This window comes from Ornithorhynchus anatinus, chromosome 4 (assembly GCF_004115215.2).
Source record: "Ornithorhynchus anatinus isolate Pmale09 chromosome 4, mOrnAna1.pri.v4, whole genome shotgun sequence".
Lineage (NCBI taxonomy): Eukaryota > Metazoa > Chordata > Mammalia > Monotremata > Ornithorhynchidae > Ornithorhynchus > Ornithorhynchus anatinus.
Window position 1 is genome coordinate 82268924 of NC_041731.1, and position 22744 is coordinate 82291667.

Here is a 22744-nt window from a genome sequence, read left to right on the forward strand (position 1 = left end):
CCCCATGAGATGACCTTGTATCTCCCCCAGGGCTTGGAACAGTGCTTGGCACACAGTAAGCATTTAACAAATATGATTATTATTATTATTATAAATAAAATTATAGCTATAGAGAAGCAGCATGGCTTAGTGGAAAGAGCATGGATTTGGGAGTCAGAGGACATGGGTTCTAATCCCAGCTCTGCCATTTATGAGCTACATGATCTTGAACAAGCCACTTCACTTCTCTGTGCCTCAGTTACCTCATTTGTAAAATGGTGATTAAGACTGTGTGCCCCATGTGGGACAACCTGATGACCTTGTATCTATCCCAGCACATAGAACAGTGCTTGGCACATAGTAAGTGTTTAACAAATACTATTATTTTTATTATTATTATCACAAGAGTGCTGTGGGGCTGGGAAGGGGGATGAACAAAGGGAGTAAGTCAAAGCAAAGCAGAAGGGAGTGGGAGAAGAAGAAAAGAGGGCTTAATCAGGGAAGATCTTGGGAGATTTTTTGCCATGACAATGTAGTTCTTACACTGTAATGTTTGAAACCAACTAGTTTCAACTACTATCTAATTTTAACATTATAATATGGTAATCAATCAATCAGTGGTATTTCTTTGGGAACTTACTATGTGAGGAGCACTGTACTAAGCACTTGGGAGAGTACACTATAACAGAATTGGAGGACACATTCCATGGTCATAATGAACTTACCGTCTAGTAGCAGTATTCCATTCCCCATCTCTTGCGAAGGCTCAGATTGAAATATTTTGAAGGGTTGGATATATGTAAGATCTTCATGGGTAAGAAAAGTGGCTCATACTTCTCTTGTACTTTCCTAGATCTTTGGTGGGGGTTCAACAAGTACCATGCCTACTATACATCACAAGAAATAATAATAATGATGGCATTTAATAAGTGCTTACTATGTGCCGAGCACCATTCTAAGCACTGGAGTAGACACAAGGTAATCAGGTTGTCCCACATGGGGCTCACAGTCTAAATTGCCATTTTACAGATGAGGAAACTGAGGTACAGAGAACTTAAGTGACTTGCCCAAAGTCACACAGCTGACAAGTGGCAGAGCCGGGAATAGAACCCCCAAACTCTGACTCCTAAGCCCGTGCTTTTTCCACTAGGCCTCGCTGCTTCCAAAATGAGGTGTTTCTGTCCAATGGAATTTGTGAGTCATCGCTTAACACATAATGGTCAAAACTCTTACTAAAGCAGTCACTGCATTGACTGATTTCAGTAGCACCCTTTGAAGTATGTGAAAGGTACTTGGGAGTAGGAAAGAAAACATCCTCTTCTGTCCCTGAGTGGAACGTCTTTACTCAGTTTGGAATCTCGATTTTCCAGCTACCCGCAAAGAGCTCACTACAGTGTTTACTGCGTAGATCATTCATTTTCTAGAAAGAAATTTATAAAAATGGCTGCAAAGTTCAAGTGAGTATTGGATGAAGTGGTAAAGTGTGTGCAATTAAAAGAAAGCTTTACTTTCCAGATGATCTGGACATTTTTGATCCCTAATGGGTGCAGGAAAAGATTCTGATTCAATCAGTCAATCGGTGGTTTTTGTTGAGTGCTTACTATGTGCAGAGCACTGTACTAAGAGCTTGGGAGAGCACAGTCTAACAGAGTTGGTAGACATGGTCCCAGCCCATAAGGAGTTTGATTGGATTGAACACTTCTCGATAGTTGGACAGAGAAGCGTCACAATCAAATGTTTCCTCTTCTTCACTAGTAGAAGGTGGGGATAGGAGAGGAAACTGAGGCAGGGTAGATTAATTTTCAGCAGGCTATAGTAGCTATAGTAACACTCTTAAATTGTGAAAACTGAAAGAATGGTCTTTATGTCTCTGCATTGCAGTTTTTGGTTTTTTTACGTGTGACTAGGAGGATACTATTTAGGATGGCCTAGATTTCTTCTAGATTTGCTTATATTTCCTCTAGATTTGCTTGAGTCTTATTATAAATGGATAACTACATTTTATTTTCCAATTTATTCCACTGTCAACCACATTCCTTCTTAAGTTAATTTACAAATGTGATACTTAGGTGAGCCATCGTTCAAAGAATATTTTAATTAGGTATTTATTCTGTAAGAACTCCAAATATATTTAACATGAGACTGTTTTCTCCTACCTCATAGCATATAACCAGTGCAATAATTAAAGCACCCCTTTGAAGCAGATCAGTGAAAAACACCTAAGAGAAGAAATACAACCCAAGAGTAGAACCAGTTAAAGCAGACTACCAAAAGGTGAAACAGAGCCAATTTCACCTTCATGGATGAATTGGAATTTTCTGAAGATAGAACCGATGAAAGCCAAAGAGATTTACCTTATGATGGAGAGCTAGAGAGGAACCATCAGAAACACAAGAATGAAACATGTATCTGGAGTGAACATACTTTCACTGCAGTTGAAAGTATTTCAGATGATTTTTCAAATATGATGCTTTCAGAGGTTCCAAAGCCTCAAGACTGGCATACTCCTGACGAGATTCCTGGGAGTGAAGAGAATGTTTTTCCCAATAAGGTATCTCCGGACACTCTTATAGGAGAAAAGCTCGAGGCTGATTTTTGCATGGGACTTTTTCACATACCAGATGATAATAAAAAATACTCCAATTCTCACATTTCTGAAGTTCTACTACGGCATCTTTCCAATGAGGAGTTGTTAAATGCCTGCCATTTTATTGATGGGGAAACCATTCCAGAGATTTCTTTTATAGAAAGTTTTGATGAAAACAGAGTTATTAAAAATGTAACTTCACATCGCAGTGAGAATCTTTTGCCAAAACAAAAAAATACAGGCGACTCTGACCAAAAACTTTTAAACAGTGAAGAGGAAAATTGTGATTCTAGTCCCAGAGATGGATTCACTCTGGAAGAAAATAAATTTGACTTAAAACCATCAGAGGAGCCTGAGGTTCACACAGAGGGTAAACAAAATTTGCTAACTGAAAATGGATGTACAAAACGTTTTAAAAAAACACAGATGGGGCAGATGTCCCAGAAACGTACGGTGGAAAGAACACACTCAAGTCACGAATTCAAATATGGCCAGGGTCAAGTCCACTATCGCCTTCCTGATTTCTCTAAGATTGCTCCCAAAGTGAAAATACCGAGAAGAAATTGCGCTAATAAATCAACACCCGTGGTAAAACAAACCACTTCCTCCCCGAACTTGATTGGTGAGTCAGGAATTCTGCCAGATGTTTTGGGAGCCAAAACTAATTTAGATTTTATTGAAAAGCAGTCAGAAGAGGAGATAAAGAAAAATGCTGAATTCTTACAGCAGCTACAGGTAAGAAAAATTTCACCAGAATTCCCTGGCCTTCAAAATTCTTCTTCTGCTCTTGGTCTCAAAAGCTTTCAGTGATAAGGATGAAATTATGATGTCAGAATTGGTCATGTGTAATGGAGATCTCGGAATCGTGGAAATGCCCCATCATTCTTTCTGGGAACATTTATCCCCTGATACTAATGGATGTTTGAACCTCTAGAGAAACAACTCGAGTGCTGTCTTAACCGATGATGGGATCTACCCTACCTTAACATTAAACAAAAGGCATATGAAAATAGGTGGTCCAGGTTAAGAACTCAACATTCTTCTCAGCCATACTAGCCCACTTTGACCAGAATTCACTTACCCAGAGAATCATCTTCAAAAATGAAGGCTAGCTGGATATGTAATTCATATATGTAGATGCATGTGTATATACAGCTATTTCTATAAATTATATAAAAACAAAAATCATGTTCAAAAATGGATAGCTCGATATGTATTTTATACATGTAAATACATGTGTACATACAGCTATTTCTATAAATTGTATAAAAACAAAAATCATGTTCAAAAATGAAGGATAGCTGGATATATACTTTATACATAATAATAATAATAATGTTGGTATTTGTTAAGTGCTTACTAGGTGCAGAGCACTGTTCTAAGCGCTGGGGTAGATACAGGGTAATCAGGTTGTCCCACGTGATGCTCACAGTCTTAATCCCCATTTTACAGATGAGGTAACTGAGGCACAGAGAAGTTAAGTGACTTGCCCAAGGTCACACAGCTGACAAGTGGCAGAGCTGGGAGTCAAACCCATGACCTCTGACTCTGAAGCCCAGGCTCCTTCCACTGAACCACGCTGCTTCTTGTAAATGCATGTGTATATAAAGCTATTTTTATAAATTATATACAAACAAAAATACAATTAATCTAATTCAAACCTAGATATATTCCTTTATCTTAGTGCATTTACAATAATGAAAAGTAATTTAGCAAAATGATACATTTATTGGGGAAATTCTTTGAAATATTTCATTTTATGTTTTCTTTCCACTTTTTCTTTTCTTGGATACTAGTTGCTTACGAAACATGCTGAGGCTCAAAATCTCACGGATTTCTTAAGATTCACTACCAAGGTAAGTCTATAGAGTATATTTGTATTTTCATTGAACTGGATCCTTGATCAGTTCAGAAGTAACTGTATCTTACAATAATCTTCTCTTAACCTCTAATTGTTTAGGTAGAACCTTCACTGAGGGTTTCCAAAGGATCTCATACAGGTAACGTCATGTTAAACTGTTCTGGTTTTAAATATTAATTCTTATTGTTATTTTCAGGGTTTTTGTCAGTGTAATTTGAATTGGGAGCGGTGCCGGGGTGCTGAATATCTTCCACCTCTGCCCCTCCCGCTAAAGTTGGTAGAAGCCGACCAAAATGTTCAAGTGGAGTGGAAGACAGATAACGAGGGAAGAGGGTGGATTATAAGGAGCAGAAGTGGCCTAGTGGAAACAGCATGGCCCTGAGAGTCAGAGGATCTGGGTTCTAATTCTGGCTCCATCACTTGTCTGCTGTGTGACCTTAGGCAAGTCACTTCACTTCTCTGTGGCTCACTTCCCTCTTCGGTAAAACGGGGATTAAGACTGTGAGCCCCATGTGGGACATGGACTATGTCCAACCAGGTGATCTTGTATCTACCCTAGCATTAAGTTCAGTGTGTGGCAAATAATAAGTTCTTAACAAATACCTTCAAAAAAAGTTTTTTTGCTTCATGGACCAAGTGCCAGGGGCAGGGTAGCACTTTGTTTCAGAATTTGCAATATTCCCTATAAGTTGTTTAGATGCCCCTCTTTGAGATGCAGGTACCCTACACCAAACTGTCAAGACTTCAGCCAGCACAGGTCTTCTGTAGTTTTGGTTTTTTTTAATGGTATTTGTTAAACATTTACTATGTAATAAGCACTGGGGGTGAAACAAGATAATCAGGTTGGACACAGTCTATGTCCCACATAGGGCTCAGAGACAATCTCCATTTTACAGATGAGGTAACTGAGGCACAGAGAAATTAAGTGCTTTGCCCAAAATCACACAGCAGCCAAGTAGTGGAGCTGGGATTAGAACCCAGGTCCTCTGACTCCCAAGCCCATGCTTTTTCCACTAGGCCACACTGAGGTTGAGTCCCAAGATGTCCCAGTGACATTAAACCCTGGTTTAGGGGAGTCTAACCTAACAGACATTTGGGGTGAAAATCTGGTTGATAATTAACCCTTGATTTTTTACTGCACAGGATTAGAATCTGGGGCAAGGATAACAAAACTGTCATCCACTCTTGCAGCAGAAGAGCCATTTCCCAACCCTTCTAATTTACATACCACAAAAGGCGAAAAGATGGGGCAGAAGCTAAAGGAACAGACTGATCACTTGAGGACTAAAGTAATATTTTCAAATGTTTACATTTCCCACATCACTTAGACTAACAGCTTTCTCTATTTATCTCTGAAAATAACAGAGAAGCAGTGTGGCCTAATGGACAGAGTACGGGCCCGGGAGTCAGAAGAACATGGGTTGTAATCCCAGTTCTGTCATTGTCTGCTGTGTGTGACCTTGGACAAGTCACTTAACATCTCTGTGCCTTAGTTACCTTATTTGTAAAATGGGGATTAAGACTGTGGGACATGGACTGTGTCCAATCTGATTAGTTTGTATCTACCCCAGTGCTTAGTACAGTGTCTGGCACATAGTAAATCCTTAACACGTATTTAAAAAAAAAACTTCATTCAAATGTGAAATTTAATATCTGCAATGAAATATATCCATTTTTCAATATAGGTACAAGCATTTTCTAAGAGAATAACATGGGAATCCTTACCATTTGAAGAATACAGTCTGGTAATAATTTTTACCTGGTTTATTTGGGCCTTTAGTGTATTTGTAGTTAGAAATGTTTGCACAGTATGACATTTAGCACGGGCCTAGAAAAATCTGGAGAGGAAATAGAAATGACTTGCTCCAGGAGCAGAAGCTGTATTTCATTCATTCAGTAGTATTTATTGAGCACTTACTATGTGCAGAGCACTGTACTAAGCGCTTGGAATGTGAGTTAGGGGTAAACTTTTAAATGATTTGTACACTGGTGATGTTTGGAGTCCAGGCATGTCACTGTTGGCCAATTACCAATATTTCCACCTGAGAGGTTACATTTACCAGGGCAAATAACTCAATGAAATACCCATCTTCCTTCAATAATAATAATAATGATGGCATTTGTTAAGCGCTTACTATGCGCAAAGCACTGTTCTAAGAGCTGGGGGGATACAAGATGATCAGGTTGTCCCACGTGGGGCTCAAAGTCTTAATCCCCATTTTACAGATGAGGTAACTTAGGCCCAGAGAAGAAGTGACTTGCCCAAGTTCACACCACAGACAAATGACAGAGCTAGGATTAGAACCCACAACCTTCTGACTCTCAGGCCCATGCTCTATCCACTCTCTATCCACTCTACCATGCTGCTTCGTAATACAGCTCTCCCAATCATTTAATACAGTGCAGTGCACACAGTAAGCGTTCTTGTCTGTCCGTCTCTCCCGATTAGACTGTAAGCCCGTCAAAGGGCAGGGACTGTATCTGTTACCGATTTGTACATTCCAAGCGCTTAGTACAGTGCTCTGCACATAGTAAGCGCTCAATAAATACTATTGAATGAATGAATGAAGTCCAAAGATTGAGTGGAAGCTCACTGACATTGTGAATTACTCGGAACCCGCAGAATGCTGTACCGAAAAAGTCTCCATACAGTACTGATATAGGCGTCCAGCAGACTACTAATAGAGGGACAGATTTCTGACATTGCCATGAAAAGGGTGGCAGCAATATTGCTGCAATAGTCATTCCTGTAGAATGCTCTGAGGACAGGGCAATTTGTCTTCATGGGTAAAGAAATTAGGAAAAATGTGATGGGTTCATTTTAAAATCCTTGTGATCCTGTTATTGCTCCAGGTGCTGAAGCAATTGCAAAGTGATCTCGACATGCTGGAGCAGAATTATCTGGCTACTAAGGAGAAACATCGAGGTTTACAGCTGCAAAACTACAGGCTCCAGTCTGTGTCTGTTGGCGTCTTTGATCCTGGAAGGTCAGGTTTATATCTCCTGGGAAGTAGGGCTACATTGAATCCACAGCTAGTTCAGTGGTTCATGTTCACTTCATTACCAGGAGATGCATATTCCCTTTTGGAGAACTTCTTTCTCAAAGAAGTATCTGAAAGGAGCCTTAAATATAGAATGGGAAGTAGGAACCTGAGGAGAAAGGAGACTGCTTGGCGTTTTTCATCCTTACTTCGCTCTGTGATTCAGAGGGACAAAGACACTTTTTTTTTTAACTTCAACTAGCTTTGATGCCTTTGGTCAAACTATCACAGGATAGCATAAAAAAATTCATTTCATATCAATAGGCTATCTGAAGTATATTTTAAGGCTTGAAACTTCCTTTATCAGAGCAATAATTCTTACCATAGTCATATATTGCATTTGTTGATTGGAATCTTTTAATAAAATTAAATTTGACACTTGATATTATTCAGTTAGATTGTAAATTCCTTGTGGGCGGCAAATATGCCTTAAACCTCTTGTGTAGTTTTCCAAGATCGTAATATACTGCACTAGACTGTAAGCTCATTGTGGGCAAAGAACATATCTATCAACTTGGTTATGTTTTACTCTCCCGGAACACAGTAGGTGTTCAATAAATTCAAATGATGATTGAAATGCTTAGGAGGGTACAACACAACAATATAACAGATGCTCTCCCAGCCCACAGTGAGTTTACAGTTGAGATCAGGGGATACACTCAACTCATTAATGAATCAGTGGTATTTTTTGAGAGTTTACTCTGGGCAAAGCACAGTATTGAAGGCTAAGAAGAGTTCAGTAGAGCTGGTGTTCTTGATAACTGCCCTTGAGAGCTTACAATCTAGCGGGAGATACAGACAAATAAATTCCACGTAGGGAAGAGCAATGGAGTTGAAAGGTACATATGTAAGTGCTGTTGGGGTGGGGGAGAAGGAATAGAGTGAGTATCCAAGTAGTTAACAATAGTTGGAGGAATAGGATAAGGAGATGGATTCAAGAAGGAAGGTTTTCAGGAGGGTGATCACTCTTTGAAGGTGAAGAGTAGTAGATGGATGTGAAAGGAGGGGAAGCTTCAGGCAGGAGGGAGAACATGAGCAAGAGTTCGACAGAGATGAGAACAAGGCATGGTGGATAGGTTGGATTGAGAGAAGAGAAGTGTACAAGCTGGGTTGTAGTGGGAAAGGAGTGCTCAATACATGTCATTACTAGTACTATTTGATATTTTAATATAGAAATATTTTAGCTATCAAAATATTTTGATATAAATTTGGCACTTGCATCCCTGAGGTAATTACCAAAGGGTATATTTAGAAATTAATATTTAAATCAAATTTGTCAGTGCTAACAAACTAGAAAGCAAAAATTGTATCTTGATTTTCTATTATGAAAGCTGTGCTTTCAACATCCATTAAAAACATCAATACTTAATGCTTTCTGTGTGCCGAGCATAGCGTGGCTTAGTGGAAAGAGCACGGGTTTGGGAGTCGGAGATCGTGGGTTCTAATCCTGGATTCACCAATTGTCAGCTGTGTGACTTTGGGCAGGTCACTTAATGTCTCTGTGCCTCAGTTACCTCATCTGTAAAATGGGGATTAAGACTGTTAGCCCCATGTGGGACAACCTGATTACCCTGTACCCAATGTTTAGAACAGCATTTGACACATACCATAGCGCTTAACAAATACCATTATTACTATTACTAAGTGCTTGGGAAAGTACCATACAACAGAGTTTGATAAACATGCCCCCTGCCTACAAGGATCTTATGGTCTAGACAGGGACACAGAAATTAAAATAAATTAGGGATATGTAAATACTACTAAAACTCTTCCTTATAATAATAATAATTGTGGTAATTGTTAAGCACTTACTGTCCTAACCACTGGGGTGGATACAAGATAATTGGGCTGGACACAGTCCCTGTCCCACATAGGGCTCACAGTCTTAATCCCCATTTTCCAGATGAAGGAATAGAGGCACAGAGAAGTGAAATGACTTGCACAAGGTCGCACAGCAGATACGTGGAGGAGCGGGATTAGAACCCAGATTAGATTAAATGAGATGAGATGAGATTAGAACCACATAAATACTATGGGGCTGAGTGTGGAGTGAATCTCAAGTGCTTAAAGGGTACAGATCCAGGCTTAAGGGCGATGCATTCGTTAATATTATAAATCAACTCTTAACTGTTTAAACTCTTTAAGATAGTTCCCCTCTTGTATGATCCCCCTGCACTGGAGAGGAATGAAGAGACTAGGAACATATAATACCTCCGTCATCACCTATTTATAATAACAATAATAATAATGGTATTTGTTAAGCACTCACTATGTGCCCAGCACTGTTCTAAGCCCTGGGGTAGTTACAAAGTAATCCGTTTGTCCCATGTGGAGCTCACAGTCTTAATTCCCATTTTACAGATGAGGTAACTGAGGCACCGAGAAGTTAAATGACTTGCCCAAGATCACACAGCTCATAAGTATGATTAGAACCCATGTCCTCTGACTCCCAAGCCCGGGCTTTTTCCACTGAGCCATGCTGCTTACTGAAGATGGGGACTTAAGGTGTAGAGCATATTAAATCATGGGGCCTACATAGTAACCTATTCCCTAAAGTCTGATCCTTGTTCCTTTAAATACACGCTCTTGTTCATGGTAAGACTACTACTAATAATAGTTATGATATTTATTAAAACCTTAGTGGGTGCCAAGCACTGGTATAGAAATGAGATAATCAAGTCAGACATAGTCCCTGTTCCACTGGGAGTTAATTTAAGACAGGGAAAGTATAGGTATTGACCTCCCATTTTACAGATTAGGAAACAGAGGCACAGAGAAGTTAAGTGACTTTGTCCGAGGTCCCGCAGCAAGCAAATGGCAGAGAGGGGATTAGAATCCAGGTCCTCTCATTCCCATGCCCGCGCTCTTTTCATTCGGCCACACTGTTTCTCACTGTGCTATTCCACATTTGTATGAGCTGAGATATGTATGTTTAGGTATCTGAAACTGCTGTTACTAGAATACTGAACATATACAAGAGCAGTTCCTCAGCATTGTTGATTATGCATTTTTGGATTTTTTTTTTTAGAAAGCTTGAGGGTGAAATCTTTCAAATAGAAATGCAACTTGAAGATATCAAAGAAAAAATGGATCAAGACATGCGCAGTTTCTCTCCCTCTTCACCTGTGGCTCATCCGATAGGTTCTTCACTTTCCCTGGGTGATTCTGTGTCTGTGTCCTGTTCACCTGCTCTTGAGGTAATACAACAATTTACAGTCTTAAAATGATGATTGCACACAGCAGGATCTCAATTCATGGAACGGCGGGAGCCCCGTTGCGCTTTCATGAAAGTTTGACTTTCACACATGCTAAACATTTCCTTGCTTAAAGCCAAACTACCTTAAAGATATTGGAAATGATTTTAACTGTTGGTGAATTTAGGACTAGTAAAATGTACAGAGGCCAAGATAAAAATGTATGAAATATTGCCCTTGCTTGGGAGAAATTATTTCTCTTGGGAAAATAGTCAAAATGCTCATAAGTTAGATTTTGCTTATGATGTCTTGGGACAGATTTCCAGTAGTAAAATCAGTGGCAGAATTGAAGAAATAATCCTGATATTTCTGGTCAAATCCTTTTTAAATTGAATATCCACATAATTTCTCACTGGGAGAGAGAAGATGTCTACCAACTGTGTTGTATTGTACTCTCTCAAGCAAGTAGCACAGTGCTCTGCACCCAGTAAAAGTCAAGTGCCCAACAAATATGATTGATTTATTTATGAAAATTTATTTTTTCCTTAAAAGTGCATGATTATTACCTGAATACTCCATTCAGTACTGTAGGCCTGGCCTGAATCATCAGTTTTGTTCTTTTTTTCCTCACAAACTTCTACTGTTACATTACTTACATTCTCTATAAAACCATATTCTACTTCTGACTCCATTTACCCAAGGTATTTCTCTTAGGCTGTTATTTTAAATGCAATTAACAGATTCGAATTATTTAAAGTCCAATAAGGTGTGCCTGTTACAAATAAGCCTCCTATACTTGGAGGGTTTTTCTGGTTAACCAGGACTACTGTGATTATTCTGTACAGAGCACAAGAGAAGAAAGCCTTACTGGTCATACAGAGAGGGCTGAACTGGAAACAAATAACCAAAAAGAGAAGGGAGAGAGTGAAAGCAATGAGAACGAGATCATTCCGGCCAAGTCCGAGGACTGTTGTTTCCCAGATGACGTTTATGAGCTCTACCCGCAAATGTAAGTATTTTCATTTCGTAGAAACTAAGCTGAGAATATGCTCGGGGATTCAATTGCTCAGATAGTATTTCCTGAGCATTTAAAGATAGAGCTGAAAAGGTGAAATTTTCATTTTATACATCGAGGATGGTCAACAAATCAATGGTATTTACTGTGCTCTCCCAATCACTTAGTACAATGCTCTACACACAATAAGTACACAATAAACAACAATGATTGATTCAGTGCTTACTGTGTGCAGAGCACTGCATTCTATCAATCAATTGAGAAGCAGCATGGTCTAATGGATAGAGCACGGGCTTGGGAGTCAGAAGGTCATGGGTTCTAATCCCATGTCTGCCACTTATCTGCTGTGTGACCTTGGGCAAATCACTTTACTTCTCTGTGCCTCAGTTCCCTCATTTGTAAAGTTGGGATTAAGACTGAGCACAGCATGGGAAAGGGACTGTGTCCAAGCTATTTATCTTGTATCTACCCCAGTGCTTAGAATAGTGCCTAGCATATAGTAAGTGCTTAACAAATACCGTAATTATTTATTCAGCACTTTCTGTTTGCAGAACACTGTACTCATTTATTGAGCACTTTCTGTGTGCAGAGCACTGTACTAAGACATAGGGAAGGCTAGAACAAGTCTGTGCTTTTGCACTTTTAAAGACACCAGTCCAAATTTTAGTCCCAAAGTTTGATAATATGGAAATTTGGAACACATTAAAGGCTGATTTTAACATAATGAATTTGCAAAAATGCCCAGGCACATAAATATAACAGAAGAGCTAGAAAAGAAATCCAATGGAAAAGCAGCATGGCCTAGTGGACAGAGCACAAGCCTAGGAGTCAGAGGATTTGGATTTTAATCCTGCTCCACCCCTTGCCTGTTGTGTGTCCTTAGACAAATTAGTTTATTTCTCTGTGCTTCTGTTTCCTCACCTGTGATATAGTGATTCAATACCTGCTCTTCCTCCTAGACTGTGGGCCCCATGTGGGACAAGAAGGTCTGATCACAAACACCACAATTAGTATTCATTCTGAATGTGGCTCTGGTCAGAATCAGAATAGGTCCAAGTGGATCCGCAGGGAGTGTTTAGTCACGTTGTGTGCCCTAGTTCATCCACAGAATCTGTCCATGGGGCAACATTCTAGTGTCCCTAGTTGGCAAACACTGTTTTCATACTACTTAAATTATCGGAACACTCAGTTCTGTTATAATGTGTGTGTTTTTAACATGCATTTTGGCTGCAGACCGTTAGAGGATGTTCTTCTAACATCACGAGCCTGTTTGGGCTCCGTGGGCCTCATCTGCGAAGAGATTGCATGTGTGCAGAATGAGGTTTTGCAAGAATGGAACTTTTATGTTAAAGGAACTTTTATGTTAAAGGAAAACTCCAAAAAAAATTTGGAGGAACAAATGTAGTTGTGGAATTTGGAGTGATGTTGGTTGGAGTGTTATTAACAAACCTAGAGCATTTGTCCACTGCCAAGGCATCAAGAAGAGTCTGAGGGAGTTTTCTTCAGCTGCTGGGGGGAGCTGAGTAGGTGAAAGGGAAAAAGGAAGGAGATTAGAATCCCTGCTTCCTCTCCAATCTCCTCCCTCAAAATGCTCTGGGCCCAATATTATCTAAGACCATTTCAGGGAAGGAAAGCTCTCTGGGTGTGATTTAACTTACATTCCAGGAGCCACTATTCATTCATTCACTCACTCATTCATTCATTAGTATTTATTGAGCACTTACTATGTGGAGTACACTGTACTAAGCACTTGGAATGTACAATGTGGCAACAGATAGAGACAATCCCTGCCCATTGATGGGCCTACAGTCTAATCGGGGGAAACAGATGGACAAAAACAATAGCAATAAATAGAATCAAGGGGATGTACACCTCATTAACAAAATAAATAGGTTAATAAAAATATATACAAATAAGCACAGTGCTGAGGGGAGTGGAAGGGAGAGGGGGAGGAGCAGAGGGAAAGGGGGCTTAGCTGAAGGGAAGTGAATTGGGGGCGGGGGAAGAGAGGCAGCAGAGGGAAAAGGGAAGTCTGGGAAGGTCACTTGGAGGAGATGAGCTCTCAGTAGGGCTATCATAGAGGCCTTCTAGATCAGCAGTTCAGAGCTTTCCAATTGAGCATGAACACAAGTAGAAATGGATTTGAAAATCAAAACTACTTTTCTGTTAGCTATTTAGGGTTACCGCAGAGAGTTACTGCTATCAGTGAAGACTTTTTGGAATCTAATCCGGGCGAGACAAATGAACCCATGGAGAACTCATCTGATGCCATGGTAACAAATTGGGATTTGGGGATTGAGCCTCTTTAGACTTCTTTTATCCACAGTTGCCATTTAACATTTTCCTGGAGGTGCACACAAAGTCAGCATAAGCAAGAGCACTCATCTGTTTTCATACCAGCTCCTTCATTAGGAGACCACCATGGGTTTAATGTCTAGTGGGCAGGACTTTTAAAAAAGTGTTTATGGTATTTGTTAAGCACTTACTATTTGCCAGGCACTGTTCCAAGCGCTGGAGTAGATACAAACTAATTTGGTTGGACACAGTTCTTGTCCCATATAGTGGTCACAATCTTAACTCCCATTTTATAGATGAAGTAATTGAGGCACAGAGAAGTGGAGTTGCTCAAGGTCACACAGAAGCACAGGGATTACAACCCAGGTCCTTCTGACTCCCGGACAGGTGGCCTGCCCACTAAGCGACGTTAGAGAAGCAGCATGGCTCAGTGGAAAGAGCCCAGGCTTGGGAGTCAGAGGGTTCTAATGCCACCTCCACCACTTATCAGCTGTGTGACTTTGGACAAGTCATTTAACATCTCTGTGCCTCAATTACCTCATCTGTAAAATGGGGATTAAGAATATAAACTCCATGTGGGACAAACTGATGATGCTGTATCTACCCCAGTGCTTGGCACACAGTAAGTGCTTAAATACCATTATTGTTATTATTATGTCAGGGATTCCTGTCACCACTACTACTCTTTTAGGAAATCAGGGAGAGTTACCAGGAGACACTCTGGAGGTCAATAGCACAAACTGAAAAACCTGGGAGGAGAATACCTACCTCCCCTTTGCAAAACTGGAGAGTCAAGCCTGTGTTCTTCCCATCTGCAGTAACCAGAGGATGAGGACAATTTACCCTATGATGCAGGTGGAATAAAATTTACTGCACAGAAAATAGGAAGGGCAGTGGTAACTAGATGAGTCGATCCATCTCCACACTCCTCCAGAAAATCGTGCAACCAGCAGAGTGAGTCAGTGCCATTTAAAGCAGTCTCTGCTTGCTTTGTTTCAGCAGTGTTTTCCCCTAGAAGCAGAAGATGGTTCGGGAAGGGTGAAAGCTCTTAAGCAATGTATGCTAAATCAAGATTGTGCCTCAGCCCAAGGAGCCCTTAAAAGGTAAGGGGTTGCAGCTGAATCATTAGAAAGGGTGGAACGTTTAAAAGCATCAGGATGAAAAAGCACGTGTAACCGCCATGAGGGATTTCAAAATGTCATACGGTCAAAATGTTTACAGGGGTTTTTCAACTTTAAAATGAAATAGAATGTATTTGAAAATGCATTATAAAAATAGTTAAATTGCTCTATAAGCCCCAACTTTAGCCTTAGGGTAAGCTTTAAAACAGTGCTAGGCACACAGTTAAGCTCTTAACAAATGCCATTATTTTAAATATATTGATTTTTTTTCCTTTACTCCCGTTGCACATATCCCCACCTTGGCTTCATTTGACCTTTCCTATTACACCCCCCAAACTCCCTCTTTGCCCCACACTCTATTCAATCAACCAATCCTATTTATTGACTACCGAGACCAGCCCCAAGCTATACCTGAACCTACCCCAGCTGGTTGGTTTTTTGTCTTTTTCATTTTTAACCTTGTCCCACAGTGACCGCTCCTGCTGTCCATCGCCCCCTCTTCTTGTGGGCTACCGACTCTGTTGTAATGTACTCTCCCAAGTGTTTACTACAGTGCTCTGCCCACAGTAAGTGCTCAATAAATATGATTGATGATGATGCCTTCCCCCGGCCCTTGTGGAAGGCAAGGGATTTGTTGTTTTTTTGCAATATTAAACTTCAGTTGCAGAAAACAGAGGCAAAGGTGACTTCTATTCTGGGTCTTCTGTGTTGCTCTGTTCCGCCCTCTTGTGGTCCAAGCGCTTAGTACGATTGCATGAATAATAATAATGTTGGTATTTGTTAAGCGCTTACTGTGTGCAGAGCACTGTTCTAAGCACTGGGGTAGATATAGGGTAATCAGGTTGTCCCACGTGAGGCTCACAGCCTTCATCCCCACTTTACAGATGAAGTAACTGAGGCACAGAGAAGTGACTTGCCCAGTCACACAGCTGACAGGTGGCAGAGCAAGGGATAATAATAATGTAATAATGTTGGTATTTGTTAAGCACTTACTATGTGCAGAGCAGTGTTCTAAGCGCTGGGGGAGATACAGGGGAATCAGGTTGTCCCAGGTGGGGCTCACAGTTAATCCCCATTTTACAGATGAGGTAACTGAGGCACAGAGACGTGAAGTGACTTGCCCACAGTCACACAGCTGACAAGTGGCCAAGCCGGGAGTCGAACTCATGACCTCTGACTCCAAAGCCTAGGCTCTTTCCACTGAGCCACGCTGCTTCCCAATATTGTGAGTGCATAGGAAGACCCTTAAAACTAGTCTTCCGTCTTCTGATATCCCTAAACTGTTTCTTAAGAGCTGGGATCAATCTGCCTAATAGCCCTAAAGGACTAGTGCTGTGAAGTCTAGGTTCTCAACCTACAGGAGTCTGCCTCTACCTAAACCTAGATTTGATTGTGGATTTGTTGGTAGATTTTCCTTTTTATTAGTGAGTTGAGTTGATTAGTTTTTGAGAATGATAAGCAGCGTGGCTCAGTGGAAAGAGCACGGGCTTGGGAGTCGAGGGACATGGGTTCTAATCCTGGCTCAGCCACTTATGAGCTCTGTGACTTTGGGCAAGTCACTTAACTTCTCTGTGCCTGTTACCCCATCTGTAAAATACGGATTAAGACTGTAAATCCCACGTGGGTCAATCTGATTACCTTGATCTACCCCGGCGCTTAGAACAGTGCTTGGCTCATGGTAAGAGCTTAACAAATACCATCATTATTATCGCTATTATAATGATTATAGTGTCTTGATAGGACAGTGTTCTTATGCATTCAATAAAATGTGAATAGATTACTTTGAAGAAGGAAGGGAGATTTCCTTAAAATATATCCTGCCTTTACTGAACTGAACATGAAATTAGAATGCCTTTCACTTATATAATAACTTCTGTGATACTGTGAACAGCCTGTGGGTTTTCTTCCATCGTCTAGGAACCCAAAAAAGGAGCTTAAAGTGGGCCACAGGAAACCAAAATCCAGAGGGTTTCCAATTCTCATCCAAGAAAAAGCAATGAATCTAGATTTAGCAGATGATGCCTTTGGTAAGTTCAACTGTGCTGGATAAATGAGTTTTTCGGTCTTTCAGGAGCTATGAAACCCTATTAAGCTATTCCCTGAAACTCCAACCTACCTCTTATGTCTAAAAGTAGTATTGCTGTCAAAGGATGCATATTATGTCAATAGAAAGCTTTACAAGAAATGTATTGAACGTTAAAAAAAGAATTGTGAAATACTTACAGAGCCAATAAAGCTATGGCCAAATTTTCCATGGCAACCGGTGGTGATAATTGCCAGGATCTGAAAGTGACACGGACATAATAGAAAGTCACTGGCCTGGAATGCCATGAAGAGGAGGATCTATGACTCATAATTTAAAAGCTAATTATGATTATGGTGTTCATTAAGCACTTGGTATGTGCTGAACACTGTACTAAATGCTGGAGTAGATGAAAGATAATCAGGTTAGACACAGTCCCTATCCCACATGAGGCTCACGGCCTAAGGAAGAGGAAGTAGGATGTAATCCCCATTCTATAAGTGAGGAAAGTGAAGCACAGAATAGTAACTGTGATATTTGTAAAGTGCTTACTATGTGTCAGGCACTGTACTAAGTGCTGGGGTGGACACGAACAAATCGGATTGGACACAATCCCTGTCCCACGTGGGGCTCACAGTTTCGATCCCCATTTTACAGATGAGGTACCTGAAACCCAGAGAAGTGAAGTGATTTGCCCAAGGTCACACAGCAGACAAGTGGCAGAGGAGGATTAGAACCCTTGACTTTATGACTCCCAGGCTCATGCTCTATCCACAACTTCATGCTGTTATTTGCCCAGGGTCACATATCTGGCAAGTGGCAGAGCCGGTGTTAGAATCCCAGTCCTCTGACTCCCAGGCCCATGCTCTTTCTAATTCATAGTCTGACTCCCAGACTATGCTTCTTCTAATTTTTAAAAATCATATTTAAGTGCTTACTCTGTACCAGGCACTGTACTAAGCGCTGGGCTAGGTACAATATAATCAGGTTGGACCCAATCTATCTTCTACATGGGTCTCAACAGTCTTAATCCCCATTTTACAGATAAGGCAACAAGCACAAAGAAATTAAAGGCCTTATCTAAAGTCAACAGCAGACAGGTGGCAGAGCTGGGATTAGAACCCAGATCCTCTGACTCCCAGACCCAAACTCTTTCCACTAGGTCATGCTGCTTTTCATGTTTTAAAAGATAATATAGAAATGTTGCTCTTATTAAATTGCAGTGCAGACAGTGTTATACCCTCCCTGCTCCTCACTTTACCTTTGCAACCTTTGCTCAATTAGTATATTCCCCCTATTTTCCGCTGCCCTCTGAACAAGATCCTTTTGGGAAGTTGTATAAATGGTTCATTGCCCATTGTTCATTTATGTGCCAGACAGTCACATAAAAAGTACTTAGACTTCGATCTTGCACTGTTTTCTGTATCCCCTGAAGGCTTCAAGTTAGTATCATAACTTAAAAAATCTTTTGGGGTTCAGTAGTGGATCCAGGAGATGAGATGCACATAACTTCTTTCTAAAACGATCCCAACAGGGGCACATTATTTTGAAAAAATTTCCAATAGCTCCTGGACACTGATTTCAATTTTCCACTAACTGGCTCTCTTTTTCTTATCAATCAATCACATCGAGTGCTTACTATATTCAGAGAACTATAACAGAGTTGGTAGACATGTTTGCTGCTCACAGCAAGCTTACAGTCCACAGGGAGAGACAGTCATTAATATTAATAAATAAATTCCAGATATGTCCTTAAGTGCTGTGGACTGAGGATGGAATTACTAAAGGGTGCAAATTCAAGTCAAGGGCAGCACAGAAGGGAATGAGAGAAGAGGAGAGGAGGGCTTAGTCAGGGAAGACCTCTTGGAGAGATGTGCCTTCAATAAGGCTTTGAAGGTGGGGAGAGTAATTATCTATCAGATGTGAAGAAGGAGGGTTTTCCAGGCCAGAGGCAGGGCGTAAGCCAGAGGTCGGAGAAGAGATAGACAAGACTGAGGTACAGTGAGTAGACTGGCATTAGAGGAGCAAAATGTGCGGGCTGGGTTGTAGTACGAGGGCAGCGAGATAATATAGGAGGGGGCCAGGGGGATTCAGTGAGTGCCTTAAAACTGATGGTAAGGAGTTTCTGTTTGATGTGGAGGGCAATGGGCAATCACTGGAGGTTCTTGAGGAGTGGGAAAACATGCCTGAATTTTCTTGTAGAAAAGTGATCCGGGCAGCAGAGTGAAGTATGACTGGAGTGGGGAGAGATATGAGGCAGGGAGGGCAACAAGGAAGCTGATGCAGTAATCAAGATGGAAAATGATAAGTGCTTGGATAAATTAACTGCTGTTTTCTCCTGCTACACTCCAGCTTGTGCTTTCTGTTCCTCCAAAACGAATGTCTTAATTATCCCCTACTCTTGACTTTCCTGCTTCTGACTCATTACTCATACCTCTCAAATTTACCACACCGTGTCCCACCCCTCGTCAAAAAGTTCCTAAAACCCCACCTTTTGGAGGGGTATTCCTTGATTGATCATCCTATCTTCTCAATGGTGCCAGCCCATTTAGCCACCTCAGCACACATGTATTTATCACTTTCCTTATTCCCCTTAGACCTTTCATTTATAACCCCTTATTCTTAACTAGAGTATATTCATCCATTTATATCTACTCTCTTCCTCCATTTGTTTATGCATTCCCCAAGAGCAGGGCTCAGATCTTTCACTTAATAATTGTGGTATCTGTTAAGTGCTTACTATTTTATTCATTCAATAGTATTTATTCAATAGTATTTGAGTGCTTACTATATGCAGAGCACTATACTAAGCACTTGGAATGAACAAGTCAGCAACAGATAAAGACAGTCCCTGCCATTTGACGGGCTTACAGTCTAATCAGGGGAGACAGACAGACAAGAACAATGGCAATAAATAGAGTCAAGGGGAAGAACATCTCGTAAAAACAATGGCAACTAAATAGAATCAAGGCTATGTACATTTTACTAAGCACTGGGCTAAAAATACAAGATAATGGGGTTGGACACAGCTCCTGTTCCACTGAAGGCTCACAGTCTTAATCCCCATTTACAGATTAAGTAACTGAGGCACAGAGAATTTAAATTCAAGGGCACACAGCAGACAAGTGGCAGAAACAGGATTGGAACTCAGGTCCTCCGACTCCCAGGCCTGTACTGTTTCCACTAGGCCACTCTGCTTCTCTAGTGTATGTTCTCCAAGCACTGGAGTGGAGTGCTCTGCTCAATTGCTCAATTCATACAGTATAGGGCAACCTTATACAACCCTATACAACCTCAAGAAATGTTCTCATCTCTCAGAGGTCCTGCAGGCTAACAAAAGTTGAGCCTGATTTCCCACCCTTTCTCCTGCTTGCATTCATCATTAGGAGCAGCTGAAGCAGCAGGTGCATTTATTGAGTGACACCTGTGTGCAGAGCCTAAAAATAGATGATCCAGTTCTTGCATTTGAGGAGTTTATAATCTAATAGGTGGGGTCAGCCAGGAGCAAATAGTACACGAAGAGGAATGACATGGAAAACATAGGTACTACAGATAATGATAAAAGTATGCAATGACTGAATACATAAATAGATATAAGTGCTAGGGATGGCTAATGGGATGACCTAACCAGGAAGGTGGGGATTAGTAGGGAAATGCCTCCTGGAAGAAATATATTTTTAGGAAGCTTTGGTTGGGATGTCGCTTGGTGGATCTGAACAGGAAAGCAAGCTCAGTTTGGTGTCAGAGGTGTGGATACAGTACAGACCTGAGTTAGAAGGGTGTGGGTTCCAATCCCGGCTCTGCCACTTGTCTGCTGTGACCTTGAGCAAGTCTCTTCACTTCTCTGGGCCTCAGTTACCACATATATAAAATGGGGATTAAGACCATGAGCCCTATGTAGGACAGGAGAGCATCTTAGCTCAGTAGAAAGAGCCTGGGCTTGGGAGTCAGAGGTTATGGGTTCTAATCCCGGCTCCACCGCTTGTCAGCTGTGGTTCTGGGCAAGTCACTTAACTTCTCTGTGCCTCAGTTACCTCATCTGTAAAATGGGGATTAAGACTGTGAGCCCCATGTGGGACAACCTGATCACCTTCTATCCCCCCAGCATTTAGAAGAGTGTTTTGCACATAGTAAGCACTTAACAAATGCCATTATTATTATTTATTAACCCAGTTATCTTGTATTCATTCAATCATATTTATTGAGCACTTAAGTGCTTGCACTGTACTAAGCGCTTCTACCCCAGTGCTTAATGCAGCACCTGGCACAGACTAAATGCTTAACAAGTACTACAGTTACTATATAGTAAAGGCTTAACAAATACCATTATTATTACTGAAAACAATCATTAGGAGGCTAACTTGGGAATAAGTGAAGTGTGTAAAACGGGGTGTAGTAGAGATCAATAAATTATGTTTACTGAGTACTTAGTGTGTGTAGAGCTCTGTACTAAGCGCATGGGAGAGTACAGTACAATAGCTTGGTTGACCTGGGCATGTCTACCAACTCTGTTATACTGTAGTCAGTCAACTGTATTCATTGAGCATTTACTGTGTGCAGAGCACTGTACTAAGCAGTTGGGATTGTACAATATAACAAACACATTCCCTGTTCACAACGAGCTTACATTCTAAAGGGGAAGACAGATATCAATATAAATAAATGAATTACAGATATACACACAAGTGCTGTGGGGCTGGGATGAGCAAAGGGAGCAAGTTAGGGTGACAGTGAAGGGAGTGGGAGAAGACGAAAGGTAAAGGTAAAGAGGGCTTAGTCAGTGAAAGCTTCCTGGAGGCCTTATGGTACCTTCAAAAAGGCTTTGAGGTGGGGGAAAGTACTTTTCTATCTGTTAGGAGGAGGGAGGGCGTTCTAGGCCAGAGACAGGATGTGGGCGAGAGGCCAGCGGCGCGATAGATGAGATCGAGGCACAGCAAAATTGGCATTAGAGGAGTGAAGTGTGCAGGCTGATTTGTAGTAGGAGAGTAGCCAGGTGAGGTAGGAGGGAACAAGGTGATTGAGTGCTTTGAAGTCAATGGTGAGTAGCTTTTATTTGATGTGGAGATGGGTGGGTAACCACTGGAGTTTTTTGAGCAGTGGGGAAACATAGTCTGAACGTTTTTGTAGAAAGAATGATGTGGGAAGCAGAATGAAATATGGACAGGAGTTGGGAGAGACAGGAGGCTGAGAGGTCAGTAAGGAGGCTAATGCAGTAATCTAGGTGGGATAGGATGAGTGATTATATTAACATAGTAGCAGTTTGGATGGAGAAGGGCAGATTTTAGCGATGTTGTGAAGGTGGGACCGACAGGATTTAGTGATGACGAGGTCACTGGAGGTTCGTGAGGAGTGGAAAAACATGAACTGAACGTTTTTGTAAAAAAATGATGTGGGCAGCAGTGAAGTATGGGCTGGAGTGGGGAGAGAGAGGAGGCCGAAAGCAAAAGAGGCTGATGCAATAATCAAGGCAGGATATGATAAGTACTTAGATTAACGTGGTAACAGTTTGGATAGAGAGGAAGGGGTGGATTTTAGGTTTAACTGCAGGATTTAGTGATGGAATGAATATGTGGGTTGAATGAGAGACAGAGTCAAGGATAATAATAATAATAATAACTATGGCACTTG

At 41.0% G+C, this 22744-nt stretch overlaps 1 protein-coding gene across 7 annotated transcripts in view; it reads left to right on the forward strand.

Moving 5' to 3' along the window:
* Positions 1 to 1225: 1225 nt before the first annotated feature.
* Positions 1226 to 22744, forward strand: part of AKNAD1 (AKNA domain containing 1) — a 59927-nt gene continuing 38408 nt past the window's right edge. For 2 of the 7 annotated variants that reach the window (XR_005659959.1, XM_029063017.2), the window contains exons 1-12: positions 1227 to 1436; positions 2143 to 3301; positions 4363 to 4422; positions 4527 to 4566; positions 5571 to 5716; positions 6113 to 6172; positions 7281 to 7414; positions 10497 to 10665; positions 11508 to 11671; positions 13848 to 13950; positions 14972 to 15075; positions 17011 to 17120. Coding sequence is in view for 6 of the 7 variants with exons in the window: in XM_029063017.2 (XP_028918850.1) it covers positions 2279 to 3301; positions 4363 to 4422; positions 4527 to 4566; positions 5571 to 5716; positions 6113 to 6172; positions 7281 to 7414; positions 10497 to 10665; positions 11508 to 11671; positions 13848 to 13950; positions 14972 to 15075; positions 17011 to 17120 (2113 nt within the window). In the remaining variant the exon portion in view is untranslated. Of the gene's footprint in view, positions 1437 to 2142; positions 3302 to 4362; positions 4423 to 4526; positions 4567 to 5570; positions 5717 to 6112; positions 6173 to 7280; positions 7415 to 10496; positions 10666 to 11507; positions 11672 to 13847; positions 13951 to 14971; positions 15076 to 17010; positions 17121 to 22744 lie in introns of all 7 variants that reach the window. The other 5 variants (XM_016226839.3, XM_007663915.4, XM_039911844.1 and 2 more) reach the window with 4 other exon arrangements.